Source organism: Lepidochelys olivacea, assembly GCF_965140295.1.
Source record: "Lepidochelys olivacea isolate rLepOli2 genome assembly, chromosome: 1".
NCBI classification, from domain to species: Eukaryota; Metazoa; Chordata; order Testudines; family Cheloniidae; genus Lepidochelys; species Lepidochelys olivacea.
The window spans coordinates 114,923,453-114,941,393 of NC_140411.1; the positions used below are offsets into that span (position 1 = coordinate 114,923,453).

The window sequence follows — 17,941 nt, forward strand, 5'->3', positions numbered from 1 at the left end:
GTCAAATTTCATATACCATACAATTGTCTTCAAGCAGGATATTTCCCTGACAAATATTTCACTCTGCTGCTGAAAAATTTAGGAATCAGATAAGAAAAAACAGTAAGACGAAAAATCTAGTTTACACCATTCTACTAATACCACCTAATCAAAATACATCAGCAGCACTCAAGTTCTTATATTATGGCAGGTTTCAGCTAAACCACTGTGCCTCTCCATAAAGAAATGGAAGCCAAAGTTTTCAAACATCATTGTCTAAAGACAGGTCCCTGCATCTGTATTTAAGTACCAAAATAAATGCCATAATTTCAGAAGTGATGACAGAACAAGGAGTAATAGTCTCAAGTTGCAGTGGGGGAGGTTTAGGTTGGATCCTGATATTCTGTGATTCTAAGTGCTGACAAGACTACCTACTTAGGTACAAGTCCAACTTATGGATTCCGGTTCCAAACTTTAGGCAACTACATTTGAAAATTTTGGCCCGAGTGCATAGGTAATTACTAGCTCGTCTGAATTCCTAGATATGAGCAGAGTTATGCTGACCTAGCACAATAGTTCAGACATCCCCTGCCCCCTCACCATGCACAAAAAGAACAATTGTAAGTGAAGGACAAAACCATAAGATTAAGCTAAAGAGGTATTTGCAAGAAACATGAAGTTTGCATTCAACTACTGAAGAGAACACTTTACTCTTATTCCAGGGACACAATTTACAGTATTTTCATTGCAACAAAAAGCCACTAACTGCTTTCCATGACAAATTTTTCAATAATCTTCTCAAAGTAAAACTTCTTCTTAGTATAAATAGTTGCCAATTCGGGCAACGCTTACCTTTTTCTAGTGTTTTAAATGTGTAATTAGAGGATCCTGCTGCTGATGTAACCAAGTAATTTTCTCCCTGGCTGTCTGTAGGCTTCTGATTGGGAGTGTAGCTTTCCTGAGGCTCAGTTACTGTGAGCTGTAGTTCTCTTTGCATTATGTTTTGAGACACTGAACTATCCTCTTCACTTTTACTTTTTGAAGGAGAGTTAAAGCTGAAACCGAATAGAGATCCTGTAGCTGAAGTATTTCCAAATGTGAATGGCTTTGATTTTTCACTACTGAAAATGCTTTTGACAGATTCTGAACCGAATACAAACTTTGGAGGAGAAACCACTGTTTTTGTTGGTGTTTCAGAAGTGCTTGACATCTCTGAAACCTCTACAGTCACATCAGAGGTATCACCATCCTGGTTCAGATCAGTTCTCTCCCTGGTGGTCTCCTCCAGTACAGCTACAGCAATTCTGCCACATGGAGACTCTCTTGGTGTACTGGCACGTGAAGAGAGAGGTGTAATCAAGGTGTCTTTTTCTTGGGCATGTTTTGCTTCATCAAAAATTTGCTTAAATGACTCTGCAACATCTTGTAGTTTAAATCGCACAGCTAAGAGCTCTACTTTTCTTTCCCCATCTGCAAAGTCACATGCAGTCCATACCCAGGCTCTTTCAGTTCCTTTCATCTGTTGCATGTTCATGTCTGGTGTTATTCTATGATTGGCACAGAGTTTTAATACCTGGTCTCGTCTCATTACAATACGAACTTGTTTGTTGTCATAATTCTGCAAGATCTTTATATCCCCAATACCTCTTTCTTTCCATTGATTGGCATCTTTATCATATCTGTAGAGTTTAGCTCTATGACTGAAGACAACTTGCTCATTTTCTTCACCACTTGCCACTTCTACAAGGTCAGGTAAAGGTACCACAGGTTCAAAGTACTGTCCATCTCTTTCTTCTTCCTGAGTAAGATCAGACTCTTCATCTGTTCCTACAGACAACCTGCTCTGATTCTGTTTGGCAGGAGACTTGGACGGGCTCAAGGCAGATTTGAAACTAAAATTAAATCCTGTTGTAGATTCCCCAAATCTAAATAGGTTTTTTCTCACAGGGCTACTTGCCAGAGGTGAGGCATACACAGAGCTACTTACACTATCATCCAATGCTTCTTCACGTAAATCATAGTTATCCCACTCCAGAGTAGGCCCAGTGCTTTCAGCATGTGGCTTTATAATTAAATCAGAAGTACTACAGGCTGAAGCTGAGTTTTTATTCTCTTCTTCTGTCAATTTAGTTTTATCATCTGTCAAGAAGGTTTTGAGATCTTTCAACCCACTCTTCATTTCTTCTGCTTTCTGTATGAGTTGAGCTGTTCTACCAGTATCCACAAGTTTATGTGGGGTCTGCAGTGGAATATCCAACAGCAGCCTCTGACACTCTTCAAACTTCTGTTTGAATTCCTCAGCCTGCTCTGTCGTCTTGAATTTAGCTGCCAGCTGCTCCAATTTTGCATCTCCATCAGAAAAGTCACTGGCTAGCCACATCCATGCTTTGTCTGAACCAGACAGAGATTTCAAGTTCATGGTAGTTGTTATCCAGTGGTTTGCACATACTTTCAGTACCTGTTCACGTCGCATTAGCATTCTTAGTTTGCCATTAACTTCATTTTTAAGAATTTTCAAGTTGCCAACACCACGTTCTTTCCACTGACTTGTTTCTGGATCAAACCTAAATAGTTTTATTCTTTGTGAATAGAGCACGGTCTCATCCTCTTCCCCTGTCACTAATTCCACTTTTTCAGGCATCTGGACTACAGGTTCAAAATGGATATCATCATTGTCCTCTGTCTTATATGCATCATCCTCCTTCTCAAGATCAACAGAAGTATTAGCCTTGTGAGCCATTTTAGAACTCTGTGAGGAAAATAACTTTTCACCTGCACCTGAAAAACCCTTGAAGTTTGGATCTTTTACACCAAACTGACATTCTTCTCCAGAAGTAGTTTTTGCAAGGTCAGCAAAAGTGAAAGTGCTGCTATTCTGGCCAAATACTAAATCACTGTTCTGTTTGTTTGAGACATTATGAGACTGGATACCAGTTACACCCTTTGAGGGAGTCTCCTTTTTCTCTTTTTCATCACCACTGTTTAAGAAGCCATTGGTACTTTCTTTGGGTGGCTCATCCTTTCTTGTGATATTTTTACTAGGCTCTTGTATGCCAAATTTAAATCCACCTGTGGGCACAGGCATTGAAAAGCTAAATCCTTCTTTTCCAGATTTAACTTCAGTATCAGAAGGAATCTGAAAGTTGAAGGAAGAAGGTGCTTTTCCTTGTTCTGCATGGCCAAATTTAAAACCTTTTTCAGAAAGGTCACACTTAAAACCTGTTCCCAGTTGTCCTCCAGCAGGTTCAGAGAATTTGCTTTTAAGGGCAAATGTAAGAGTTGATGGGGCATCAGCAACAGGCTTATTACTTGGATTTGGTGCTTGACAAGCTGCGCAGGTTACTGAAGAGCCTTCATTTCGTACCAAGCAAACATTGCAATCCCATTGCCCTTCCTTTCTAGCGAAGAGTCCCTCAAATCCACTTTTCTGGGGTTTACTTGCATCAGCGGCAGGACCAACTCCAGGAGTAGGCGATGCTTGAATAGTAGATGTAGACACATCAGGCTGATTTGGTGAATTGGGATTCTGACAAGCAACACAATTTACAGCTCTTGCTTCATTTCTGACTAGGCACACACTGCAATCCCACTGACCTTCTTTTTTAGAGAATGCAGCTCCAAAATCATTGTGTGTAGTCTTTGGAACATCTCCTTGGCCACTTTTAAATGAAGCTTGCTGACCAAATACTGGCATGTTAGTTCTATTTGGATTCTGGCAGGCAACACATTTAGATGTAGTGGGCTCGTTTCTTACGAAGCAAACATTGCAATCCCAGTGACCTTTTTTAGCAAAAACTGACCCAAATTTATCGTGTGTGGTATCAGTGTTGGGTTTGAAAGCTGCAGAAGTTTCAGGTAATGGTACAACATGCATTTCCTTGTTTCTTGGATTCGGACTTTGGCACGCTGAGCAGTTCTTATCAGTAGCTTCATTTCGAACCAGATGCACATTACAAGCCCACTGATCTTCCTTCAACATAAACTGTTCCCCAAATCCACTAGTAGTACATGTGGATGGGATTTCCCTACCAAAAGAAAAGGATATTGGTGTAGATGTAGCTGATGTAACTGTAAAACTGCTTTTGCCATCAGGTCCCTTTACAGAACTGCTTGTATTTTGGATTGGAGCCTGGCAAGCACTACAATGGGAAGTAGTTAAACTGTTTTTCACTGAGCAGACATTACACTGCCATGTCTCCTCTTTCTTAAACTGAAATCCAAAATTCAGGGTTCCAGGAGTAGTTTTGCAAGGCTCCTTGCTATTCTGATTTGCTATTTCTCTTGTAATCCCAACACTCTGAATGGCTGGTGTACCAACATTTGATCCCGAGGTTCTCAAAATATTCTGCACCTCTTCAAACTTATGCTTGAAAAGCATTGCTTCCTCTGGTGTTTTGAATCTAATGGCAAGCTGCTCAGGTTTTGGAAACTCATCTGCATAATCTAAAGCATGCCATACAAATGATTTGTCTGAACCTGCGTTTAGTTGCAGTTTCATATCTGTATTTATATAGTGATTTGCACAGATTTTCAATATTTGCTCCCGCCTCATGAGCAGCCGAATCTTCCCAGATATTTTATGCCTTAGTATTTTCACATTTCCAATGCCCCTTTCTTTCCATTCTTTAGATTCTGTGTCAAAACGGAACAGCTTTGCTCTGTTGCAAAAGAATTCCTCTTCATCTTCCTCACCTGTCTTTACTTCAACCTTGTCAGGGAGTGGCACTACAGGCTCAAAGTGTGGACCATCATCATCATCAGCAGCACCATGGATGCTTCCTCCCTCAGTTTCATGACTTCTATTGGCCAGATCTGAACTTGGGGTTCCAAACACTGGTTTTCCAGGATCTTGGAAATTGAATATGTCACCCTTGCCAAAACCTGAAGTTTTAGGTTGGTTTTGTCCCATATTTTCTGTAAATGAAATGCCTGAAATATTTTTGTTACCAAAACTGAAGGCATTTCTTTGGCCAGTTGTATGATCATGAACTGTTCTTTGCCCCATGTATCGATCATCTTGTAAAGGTTTATCCGATGTCAGAAGACCCAAGAGGCTTTCACTGCTATTAAAAGCTGCACTGGGGGGCTGGCCTACAATCTGAGGTGATGAAAATGTAAAGTCTCCATCATTAGATTTGAAATTAGAGTTAAATTTAAAAGTGGTTGGTTGAGTTGATTGTGCAGGTGTTGTGAAAGAGGATTTTGTTCCTTCTGCTGGTACAGGCTGCCCAAAGGTTGATTTCCCAAATTCTATCACCTTTGATTCTGCAGACTTTGGAATCAGAGGACCAACTGAAGGTTTTGTGAAATAGCCTGGCTCAGGCAATGGTGGATTTGTGCTTGCTTGTGGAACACTGTAATTATAATACTCATCACCACCACGTGGAGACAGAAGTCCAGTAGCAGGAGAATCAAAACGCAAAGAAGCACCATACATTTCTTGGGAAAATATGCAGGCAGAGGTGTTCTGTAGTGGTGGTGTATGCATTGGCTGTTGATAAGCATATATATGTTGTTGAGGTGTAAGCCTGTTCATGCCATAGACTGGAGCCTAAAAAAAGAAAGATTATTATTTTCTATTTGTACTATGGTAGTGCCTGTACAAACCTAAGGCAATCCCTGCCCTGAAAAGTTTGTTGATGTTTTTGTTTTTATCTTTAAAATGTATAGACCTTAATATTAAGTGAAGCAGAACAGTTACAAAGATTTGCTTTTTATAGAAACACCTAGCTGCTTGAGAAGATACTGCTTGTTTATTCTCTATTCCTTCCTAGTACTCCCAAAACTTCTTCCCATCCTACAGAGAAATGGATCTTAGGTATTGTCAAAGATTTTCTCAGTAGAAGATATCATAGTGAGCATATATACTTCAAATACGAATGCAAGAGATTGCTCTTGACGGTTCACCCCCTCCCGCACCACGAGAATTTGAGAGGACTCACTCAGTAGGTCATCCACATTTGGGCATTGAGCATAACCCACATAAGTGTGAATATCACACAAAGTTATCCCTAAAAGTCTTCATTGGAAGAATCAGTTTCACATATAGAAATTGAAAATTGATAAAGACTGTAGTTCAAAGCAGTAAATTAACAGATCTCTCCTCACCTTTGTTGGTGTTACATTGGTAGCAGCTGTTCTGAGAAGATACTGAGAGTTATATGCAGGCGACTGACTGTAGTAGACTGATGGGCCAGTGGTAGCAACTAAAAGAGAAACACAAGAGTGTAATTCTATTTTGCCATTACCCAAAAGAGAACCATCTTCAAAAGGTAATACTTTTCAACAGAAAGGTATTTTTAAGCTCATTTGCAGTGTTTAAACCTTAAATGCCTAATTTATAGCAATTTTAGAGGCTGACCAAGGTCTTCTGAAAAACAAGATACAGTAACTAATTAAACTCTCAACACCAGTTTACCTGTTAGTGGAGCTCCATGAAAGTTTTGTGTTCCCTGATAGCCATCTGACATTGTATCTGTGCCATAGCCTTCAGCAGGCCACCGATGAGATGACAAGTTTGAGTTGGAATTATTGAGTTTCATTTCATGCATCTCATTCTATCAGGAGACAGTATTTATATAGTTTACATTCAAATTAAAAAGACAGGTATAGTTGAACATTAAAACAGATGTTTATTTTGAGGTTAATACTATCTATGCAAAGCCTTAAAAATTCTCAGTTTTACTTTGGTGTTTACCAAACGCTGACTTTTACCCTTGACACCCAAGCCTCAGTTTGGAAGGAAGAGATTACTATAGCTGTTTTTGTTTATCATATACAGCAATTTACACTGAAGAGGTTTCTTTGTATGAATTAACAGTCTACTACTAAGCCAGTACACAAAACCAAATACATAGGTAAAAAAAAAAGTCAAGTACTAGCAAAAAATGAATTGAATACACTCCAAGTGCCATATTCAACATTATATAAATATCTAAATCTTCCAGTCACAGGAAGAAACACATTAGTAGACTAAAAAGAACAGTTCTGAAACAAGAACAGCTAGAGACAAATCTTTTGTCTAAAGTCATCCTTAGAGAGGAGCCAAAGGATGAACTTTTACTTGGATATCTGCCCTTGCCCTTGATTTTTTTTTAGCAAATCTTGGTAGAGGATGCTCAGGTACACTGAAATATTTTTAAGTTATATACTAGCTGAGTTAATTATTTTTAATCTTGAAGTGATGCAAAGACAGGGAGCCAATAATATGCTCTCCAACACAGAAAATTTACTAATATTGCAGAATAACTTCTATTTGCCTTATAGTAACGATGTTGTCATCCATGTGGCTCCCACTTTAGCCAAACAATGACTAACACTGCCCTACCAAATCTGGCATCTGTTCTTGCAGTTAGGCCAAGGACAATGTTTAATGAAAGTAAAGAAAGTACTCTATATAGCTGCCTGGCAAGTTTCAGATTTGGGAATGTTCCAGAAGTGTGCAAAGGACTAGACCCTGTGCTTTAGTCCAGTGGAATGTATTTTAATATTTGGAGGAACAGGTTTATTATATACACACTACATAATCATTTGACATTCTCTGGGACCACTAGAAACACCAGAGATTGCAATAAAAAGAGTCTGAAAGACTCTCCTATTATAACAAAAGCCCTTTAAAAGGGAGCTTCTTTCTAGGAGGAGGAATGGTGTTTTGGTGAGAAAAACAGGTTAAATGACAGACTGATTCAAACCAAAGTCTAACACTACACAGGGAATAAGTTTGGTATAGGGTCTCAATACCACCTTACCCCCATGGAATGTTTTGTAAAGAGGGTCAGCCATGAGAGCATGTAGTTTGCTGGCCCCTCTGGCAGATTAAAAACAGCTTGAGCGAAAGGAAGTGTGAAGAGCATTCAGGAAAAGGCCAAAAGGAGAGCTCGCAAGGATCATAAGGACAATGTTGAGATCCCATGTCAGAGGTAATCCCTTTAGAAATCTGGATACCATGGGGTCAAAAAAAACCTGAATGGACAGATGCCCTGTGGAAGCTGCTTTAAGGTGGATTTTCATGGAATCAAGAGTCCAGACACAGAATATAGCTGAATATTTTCAATATGGGGGCTCACCGATGGTGTATGCTTGTTTGCAATTTGCATGGCTACAATAAAAGATGCATCTAAGGCTTTCTGAGGAATAATTTTTTTTACAAATGACTTTTCTGACACTAATTCTTGTTTCTGAAAGAAAAAAAATTGTTGCTCGTTTATGAATTCTCAGTCTTTGGTTTCTAAATGTCTGTAGTTTCCCTGGTCTCAGGCTTTAATCTATGAAGACCAGAAAACTAATAATATGCTATGGACTTTCCACACTAGCATCAAGACATAAAAATTCAAGCACTGTAAGTATTATATCTACTTTCCTCCTTTTACATTTAACTTTATTAAAATAATCTTCTTCAATCAAACGTTTTCTACATGTAAGGTTAACACATCGCAAAAATTGTTCCACTATAAAGGTAAGAGGCATCTGTCTCTCCCTCAGAGTCCCTTCCTTCCCCTACCTGCTGCTGCTGCCGCTGCCAGCACTGAGATCCTCTCTCTTTGCCCTTCACTCCAGCAGGGTGCTTTCAGCCAAGACTCTTCCTGCTGAATTCTTACCTCAGTAGGAAGTCTCTCTGCTGAAGGCCCCTTCCAAGAGCAGAGGGCATAAAGAAGCTCCCAACCCCAGCAGCAATAGCAGCTTAAGACAGACTCACAGATAAAGTGCAGGTGGTTTTTAAGCCTAGATTAAATACCCTCAGTTTAAAAAAAAACCACACCAAAAAAAAACCCCCACACAATTAAAGAACAGGCATATTGATTTTTCCCCAAAAACACTTGTGGCTCCCCCATGAACCCTTTGTGGCTCCCCAAAGGAGCCATGGCTCACTGTTTGGGAAGCATTGCTCTATGGCTGCTATGCAAAGTAGATAAACTAGCTCTTCCTTTGGCTGATTTTTATGAGAAGGGTCCCTGAAGAGAGACAGGGAAGGGGGACTGAAATTGGATGGAATAGCCCTGGGCAATCAACTTGCAGAACTTTTTTCTGTTTTCACAGTCCACGCCTGATGGAAGCAAGCAAGCCAACATCCAAAAGGTGGGACTTAGGCAAGGCTTTTGAGTGGTCTAAGAGTGTGGCTCTCGAATCTATCATCAAACCTGTTGCTTGGAAGTACGTGCAGACTGACCAACAGCCAAAGCAGTAGTCTCAGCTGTTTCCTCAGCAGGGACTCAAGACTACTACTGAAGGTAGACAGGTGTCTGCCTGGACTGCCCTTACATCTAAAGGGCTTACAATTTTGGGCTGATGTATAGATGCCCAGAAAACAAATTATGGCCCTAGAAGCTTTCGAGAGCATACAGTCAGTTGTCCATGCTAATGCAAAGTAATTCTGTGCCCTCAAATACTTTGCAATATTCTCAGCATGCCAGAGGCTTGCAGCCATGAAGCCCTGCGTGTGGTTACAGCAATAGGCATGGCTTTAGTCATCATGTCTGATACATCCATGGTGGTCTGTTGCAATGTTTTAGCTACTAGTTGACCTTCAACAATGATGCTTTTCAACTCTTCTCGGCAGTCTTGTGGAAGTTTAGCTATAAAGGGTGATAGCCTCTCCCAAGCAACACCATTATACTTTGCAAATAAAGCCTGATAATCAGCAATTCCAAGCTCCAGTGAGATCGATAAATAGCCCTTTCTTCCAAATAAGTCTAGTTTTTTTTAAGGGTTTTTATCTTTTGGGGTGCTCTTAGTGGACCACAGAAACCATGAAGAAACCTGGTGTCGGATGTGGGTGTGCATTAAAGAAAAACTGCTGGGGTACCCCTAAGGGAGGTTGATATTTCTTTCCCGCTCTCTTAGCCACAAAAGGCAGCATAACTGGCGTCAGCCACCGTGTCTTGGCTGGATTCAATATGCCTTCATTAACTGGCAGAGTTATCATAGCTGGAGCAGATAAGTGCAGAATATCAAAAAGCTTGTGAGTTTCTCCTTCTATCTCAAGAGTCTGAGCAATGCGGGAAAGTTGCTTCCAAAATGCTTTGAAGTCATCAGCAGCTGGTAGAGGAGCTGGATAGACGGTCTCCCCAGGAGGAGGATGACTAGTCCCTGGGAGACTAAGGGTGCTGCTGGCAATAGTGCCTGTTCCTCCTCTGCCAGCTGCTCTTGTTTTTTCCCCCTCTCTGCAGACCAGGGGGAAGGAAAAAATAATGATGGTCTGGCAATAGACGAAGAAGGGGTTCCAGACTCCTTATGCTTCCTTAAATGATAGGAGTAAGATTAGATCCTGAATGTGGTCCGCAGCATGCTCCGTAGCACCAAGGTGGAGCATTACATGAGGTAAGGCCAGTTCTGATAGGGCTGAACAGGCAACTGCCATGTTTGAAGTGGATATGCTGGAGTTCTAAAGTGAGTCTCTGGTCTATAAAGAGCGTCTTCTGACCTGTGTGAGAGAAAATGTGGCTCCCAACTGGATAGAGAACAGGTGTGTCCCAATGATGGGATAAACAGACCTTGAGAGGCAGAGCCAAACCTCAAGGTGCCCCTAGTACCAAGAGGTCAGAAATATATGCCAGTGACATGGTTACCTCCTTTAACATAAAATCAGCAGTTACTGGCAGGGCTTACAATGACAGTACTGGTACTGATGTTGATGCCGGCATCAATGTTTTTGCCAGTGTCTGATGATTACTGCTATTTTCAGTCAGTGAAACAGAATGTGGCTTGTACTACTTTGGTGCTGAGTCAGACTGAGCTGGCATCACTTGCCTCTGTTATGGGATTAGTGTTTTGTTCCCTGAAAAGTGAAGTGTTAGCCTCTCCTTATGGGAAGGAAGGGACCAGTGCTGGGAATCATGACCTGACCACCCTTACCATGGTGAGGAGGTATCAGTTTTTGGAGCAGAGGTGATAGTTGGTACTGAGGTGGTCTGATGCCAGATCTTTGTCTGATGGTGCCGAGAATTATTTGCTGGTACGGACTATAGGTGTTGCATAGTGGACGGCAAAGTTCTTTGGTGACACATAGCAGGGCATGGACCAGTTTTTAAAATCTCTTCTTGCTTCCCTCAGATTGTTCGAGGAAGCATAGATCCTGATAAGCATCCCTGGACTTCCTTGTTGTTGTTCAGAATTACTGACAGAGCAGCAATCTGGCGCAAGACTCTCACAGAGGCAAAAACAGACAGGTTGTGACCATCAGTGAGTGGAATTAAACTGTCATAGGATGACAGTTTAAAGCTCGAGGGCTTTCAATCATTTTTCTGTGGATAGAGGTGCTGTACACCACGGGAGAAGTTAAATGGGCGGGGGGGTGGGGGAGTAGTGGAGGGAAAAAACAGGGAGGAAATTGTTTTGATACAACCAAAATAAAAATAAATTACTGACTAATATTTTGAGTGGGATTAACCCTAACGTAGTACGAGTAGGTTCCACTAAGCGGTAGTGGGCGAACACTGCTAGTTTTGTCTCATTGCCATGGGCAGTAAGAGGTAACAGGATGGTTACAGCCACTCTGCCTGCCTTCGGGTGGTGGCCATGAGGACATCCCTGGGGCAGCCCAATGGACACCACTATTCAAAGGACTACAATATTGCATGTGTACTTAGACTCAAGTGAGATCACATGGATACACAGTCAAATATAGTATTTTACTTATTAAAAGATTCTAGCTCTTTCCAAATCATTACCAATAGATTCTACTCAAAGATGCAGACCTTAAAAATTTTTAAAAAATTAAATAAAAGGTTGTGCTTTCAAATTTAAACATATCAGCCTTGGCAAAGGGATAATGAAAGTTTAGCAACCTAGACCCAAAAGCTTCCTTATGATAATAATGAAAACTAAATATTTTACACACAAACAACTGCTTGCCTGGCAAGTATAATTTTACAAGGCTAACATAGGAAACGGAAAATTATTCTTATTCATTCCCTATCAGGCCAGCAGCAGTGCAGTTAGGAAAATTATTAAAATATGGAGAAAGGTCAGTGATAATTTAATCACCATTAACAACAAAAATGAATTTTTTCAGACAACAAAAATGAATTTCTTGTTTTACTTCTGGACTTTCATAACTTTACTGCTTAAGTGCAATATCAAATAAACTGATTAAAGAACCAATCTGACAGAGAATAGGTTGAACAATTTAAACCCATTTTTAGATGTCAGTACTAGTGACCCCATTCAATGTTAAGTACGTTTGAAACTAATACCTTACATAGTGCTTCTGTCCTGCCTCTACAACCATTCAGCAAAAGCCATCTTTTTCTTATAATTTTTGGCTTGAGAGGTGTGAAAAGAGAAGTCTTATTATAGAAACTACAAGAGTCTTCTCCTAATCAACAGAATTCACATGCTCAGTGTATGGTCCCACAGAAGGATACCCTTATCTGCTTATGCACTAATTTCATAGATTCTGAAATTAAATTTCTATACAGTGACACTTGCACCCATACTCTTCAAATTATGCAGAGATTTAATCACTTTAATTCCATTGATATAACTGGAAATCTCATCACACACTGGAAGTTTAACTTAAATTAACAGTTTGAGCTTTATAATCTAATGTTAACTTTAGTACCAATACAGTGTTAAAAATACTCATCACTACATATTTGTTGATACATTAACTCAATTAGTATTTACCTACCTTAATGGCTTCTACTTGCTGACAGATCATCTGAAGTAAAGATTTCTGATCCTCTGCCCAACGAGGGGGAGTTTTGGGAGAGAACTGAAAGAACAATAATTGAATCTTATCACATTAATTAAAAACAATACATTTCAGAAGAATTGTGTGTGTTATTTGATATACCTTGTAGCTTTTACTTGGTGATAAAGAAAATTTTGTTGGTGATGGAGTGGAATGTTTAAATTCTGAATCTACAGTTCGGGATAGGCCATTCTTGAAACCAGGACTTCCTTCTTCACCATAATCCCCAAGTTCTTGAATTACTGTTTCCAGCATCTCCTTAACAGATTCTATTGACACTGGTAACTGGGAGAGAATTGCAGTGCACAAAGAGGTTTAGGGATATATTCTCTTTTTGAGTTCAAGTGCAATTGGAGTAATAAAGCACTATTAGCAAATAGAATTTCATGTAAAAATACCACATTTCAAGATGACTATTCCTCTAGCTGAACAAATAGATTCCAAACAATATTTTTACTAATGCAAAACCTGAACTTTTTAGCTTTTAATATACTAATCTTTCTCGTCAGTTTCCCACGACTTTTGACATTGTCAACTACTACTGTTTACATGACATATTATGACTTATTGTCTCTTCCAAAACTCAATGCCCACTCTGCATGTACATCACTATACATAGGACAAAAATATGAAATGATATAATTCTGCATGAACTTCAGTAGTAAGACTCGTCTAACCAGAAGTAGTATATAAAATGTGTCTTCCTGATTCATCAGCCCCACTTGAGTATTTGTAAGCAATGACTGATTAGGATTAAGTCAAAGATATAGAGTTAAATGCAGTCAAATATTTAATCTCCATTCTAACCTTGGCCTAATATTTGTCCAAAAATAAAAGTTCCTTTTATTTTCGTTCAATTTCAGAATCTTGACTACAGTATTGATTCACAATTTTTTTTAAATAAAGCTTTTTAAAAAATGTGCATAACAAAATATTTCCAAAATAGAAAAGAACTGCTGCCACCTGCATTTTAGGAACAAACTACACAGAGTCCTTTTAAATGCATAGCTCATTCTTGAACACTGAATTTGATTTGTAAAGCAAAACACTTCACTGAAGAAAGTGTTAATGCCCTATCAAATTTTGAAAGGATAATTTAAAAGATGAGATTTCCTGCTGACGCAAAGGATTCCATCAGTAAAACTACAAAGCAAACCAAATTACATACCTTCTCAATTACTGAAGTGTCTGTAAAACTTTCATCAATGATCTTTAATAGATAGTCTCTGCTCTTTTGCAGGTGACTTTTGCACTCTTCTTGTTCTTGTGGTGAGAGTGCATCATTCTCAATCTCTTCAGCCTTTCTCTGGAAAATCTAGCCAACAAAGTAGTGATTTTTACCATGCAGTATTAAGAACATAAAAATTAAAATAAAAGAGTTACACTTACTAGTGCAAGATTCCAATATGAAACAACGTTTTTAATAGCTTCAAGTGCTAGCAAAGCATCCTCAGTTTTTCCGTCAACTGCATCCAACATAGCAAATGCTATATATGCCTCCTCTTCATATCCTGCAACCTGAGAAACCTACAAAGAGAAGTTTTGTCAAAAATTTAAAGTAAATATTACATCCTCTAGGCAACTGCTTGATACAAAAGTACATTTAACCTCACGCTCTTGGAAGTGCTTTAAAAAAAGCATTCCCATTGGAAGTTTATTTCCCCCTACTTTAAAAGCTCAGATGCCAATGTGTCCTTTTTGTATTTTTGAGAGCAATTTGATAATCACAGTAATATTTCTAAACACATTTATTGCTGCTCAGGGAATACAAGAACAAAAAACATTTGAGTCACATGAAATTAGCCTGAAAAAAAGTTCAGAATAGACATCCAATGGAATCGTCCCCACTGTGTAACATTTTGAAAAGATGTTATCAACTTTAAAAACACCTGAACTTTTAAGCTGTCTATTGGACTGTTAACATTTAAGATTACTGAAACTGAAAGAAAAATTGTTTACTTTGTGCAGCTGACAGCAATTTGAGTACTCAGTTTCTGTATGAATTTGGGGATAAAAATTATAGGGGGAGCTGTTAGCACCACCTATAACTGTGGGGAATGTCAGGAAACTATAAGATCCTGTTTTCAGTTGCTTATAAATTTTGCCAAACTAATTGTTGAGGCTGAAATTTTACATGCTGTGTGCCTGCCTGCCTCAGGTGGAATTTTTTGGAAAATTTTTCAACAAAAATGGTCTAGCCATTTCCAAGAACAAGGTTAGGAAACATACATTGTTTTGCCCATGATAAAGAATTCCTTACAACTTTTTCATCCAACAGTTTGAATATCCTGTATCAGTATAACAGTATCCTCCATACTTTTGAGCAGGAACTTGAAATTTGGCAGAGGGCTGGCCTGTGTATCAGAGATGTGCTTTTTTAAGATACCGGTGAAAAACTGCCCGAATTTGGCCAATTTACAAGCCATTAAAAACAGTAGTTTGAATGTGCTCAATGGAGACTTGCTGCAACTTTGCTGCAGCATTTCTTGACAATTCCACCTGTACTGAACAAGCTGAGGTCCAGTGCCACACGAGCTAAGCAGAATTTACCTTGCAGTTTGCCTTTTTAAAAGCTTGGAAATTACGCACACACCCCCCTCCACTACATTAAAAGAACATTAAGGTTGCAAATTTAGGCACTCAATTCAGGAAATGCCTTTGCAACCTCAGTTCAGCCCCCCCAAGCATATGAATTATGACACAGTCTTTATTTACATGACCACATAATATTTTTTTCCACACAACCCCTTCCTTGTTCTGTGCTCAGGATGAACACTTCACAATGAATGAGCAGCTATTCCATATTGGTTTTTCCGTATACTTCTTTACTAGACATTACTCAAACTCTGCACTTAATATGGAATTATTTCTTTATGGGCTTTTCCATACCTATCATAGTATGAGAGTGCTTTACAAACACTAAAGAATTTATTTTCACAACATCCCAGTGATGAAGGGGCTTTATCCCTATTTTACAGATGGGGAAATAAGAGAAATTGAAGTCAAGAGTCCATTAACTTTAGGTGTCTAACCTGAGATGCCTAGAGCATCTCTGGCATATCTTAACTTTTGAATTTTCAACTTTGCAATCTAAATAATGTACCTTAAACGTAGTTTGTATGTAATTTTTTATATACATAGAAAATTCACTAATGACAAGGGGACTAAGGGACGAGTAGTACCTGAAACCAACTTTAACTTTGAAAGACTAGATTTCAAGCTGATGTCCCTTTAAAATGAAGCCTAAAGTTCAGGCTTAAACAGCTTTACAGCACTCCCTTTCTGTCAGACTTCACATACCTTCATGTTTTCAGAGGTGGATATTGTATGTTGGTCAGACACCACTTAATATTTCTCAATTTTTGACTTTCACTATTATGTGGCTAACATGGCCCACAGCAGAGTAAACTTAAGTTTAGGTGCAGTATTGTTTGTTCATATGATGGAACTCAGTCATTACAGCATTTCAGATTCTGCATGTCTCTGCTTAACTATATATGAAGCATACAGAAATGAGAAGCATTGTGATCCAGAATTGGTACAGAGTTAAAAAGCAACTAGAGTAGTAGCCAAGAGATCTGTACTTTATTTCCAGCTCCGTAAGTGATGAGACTACATGCTTCAGTCTCCTTATCTGTAAAATAGGGAAAAAAGCGTTTATCTACCTTTAGCAAGGTGGTGTGGCTTCCCTCAGAGAATGACGGGGAGGGACTACAACATGCTCCCTGGTGGGCTGAACCAGAAGAGCCATGTCTGTTCCGCCGGAAGTGAAAGGGTGGGATAGGAAAGGGAAGTACCTGCAGCTTAGTTGTGGTGGAGCCACCACAAGAGACAGACGCATCCCGCCAGCTGCTGGAGCCTGCAGAGGAGCTGCCTCCTGAGGACTGGCTGGATCTCCCCGGGGCTGCCGGCAGACCGAGACGCTGGGGAGCTGCTGGGGTTGACGCCTGCAGACTGGCCAGAGCTCCCCAAGATGACAGATGCAAGTACATCCGAGGGGGAAAGTAGGAAGCAGCCCAGAGAAACCAGGCAACAGTCTGGTTGGGAGCTGGCCTGATACAGAGTCACTGTGTTGTGGGCAGATCCCCGCTGACCCAGTGGCAGACCACTCCGCCACTATCAGGGTCCTGGGCTGGGACGTGGTAGAGTTGGGCAGGCCTGCGTCCCCCCTGCCACCCCATCCCTGGGGTGGCAGTACTCTCCCTCCTCATGCCAGGAGGCCTGCGCATCTCACACAACCCCACCTGAGCCCCATAGCCTCTCTTGATGCTCACCCCCACCTGAGCCCCATAGCCTCTCTTGATGCTCACCACCCTGGGACTCAGACTGCTTAGCTGCTCTGCCCTGATTGCAGACCAGAGATTACCCATTGCTTTGCTCCCCAGCCCTGACTGGGCCTGCGGCTCAAAGACTGCTGTACTGTTCTGCCCAGCTGGAGGATTGGAGCACTAGGTGAATCTAATTCCCCTCTTTGAGCACCTTTACAGGTACGCGACAGTGAGGAGGCATGGCCTCCATCAGAGACTGACAGAGAGATGGCCACGCAGCATACACTACCTTTGTAAAACACTGAATTCTGTGGATGAAGCGCATTAAGTTGTATTACTACACATGCTACACGTTTTGAAAAAATTTCAAATAAAATGACAAATATCTTGTTCTAACACCAAGAGAAAAGCAACTTTTGCTATACCACACACCTGTGTGCGCCATTATACTGAGATCAAGTACAGAGTAGTTGTCTGGCCAGTTTACAAGACATATCCTTCTGCTCATTTTTCCCCGATGTGTTGAAATGCCACCTAACTTAATTATGAATATGAAGTTCTATAAGTAGTAAGTCACGAAAAACAACAAGTTTGTACATACTCAATTGAATTTTGTATCTTTGTGTTAGTCCTCTATTCTCATCTGCTTTTTTTTGGTAGGTGTTCTATGAAAATGTGCATTCACACAAAGCAGTTTAATTCTTACTCAGTCAAAACCCTTCCTCCAAAAGTGTTCTCAATTCCAGCGGTTTCCAACCAAGATGTCATCACATTCTATATCATTTGTTACTTCAATATCTAACTACTTACCCAGGGCCCTGAACTGTACTGCATGAGACCCTAAACAACTATATCACACAAAAAAGTCTTCAATTTAATATGCAAATACAAACATCTTCACTGTGTTAGTCCCTTCAACTTTACCAGTCTCTCCAGAAAAAGCTAAGCAAAATCCAGAATAGTGGCGAAAAAAAGTCTGAACAGTCTCATTTTCTACTCTACC

The 17,941-nt window shown here is 40.0% G+C and overlaps 1 protein-coding gene across 1 annotated transcript in view; it reads right to left on the reverse strand.

Moving 5' to 3' along the window:
* Positions 1 to 17,941, reverse strand: part of RGPD4 (RANBP2 like and GRIP domain containing 4) — a 64,849-nt gene that overhangs the window by 21,526 nt on the left and 25,382 nt on the right. Inside the window, exons 14-20 of the mRNA XM_084619031.1 lie at positions 14,060 to 14,197; positions 13,839 to 13,985; positions 12,773 to 12,955; positions 12,608 to 12,691; positions 6,398 to 6,536; positions 6,088 to 6,185; positions 832 to 5,530 (exon numbers count right to left, since the gene is read on the reverse strand). Coding sequence (XP_084475157.1) covers positions 832 to 5,530; positions 6,088 to 6,185; positions 6,398 to 6,536; positions 12,608 to 12,691; positions 12,773 to 12,955; positions 13,839 to 13,985; positions 14,060 to 14,197 — 5,488 coding nt within the window. The remainder of the gene's footprint in view (positions 1 to 831; positions 5,531 to 6,087; positions 6,186 to 6,397; positions 6,537 to 12,607; positions 12,692 to 12,772; positions 12,956 to 13,838; positions 13,986 to 14,059; positions 14,198 to 17,941) is intronic.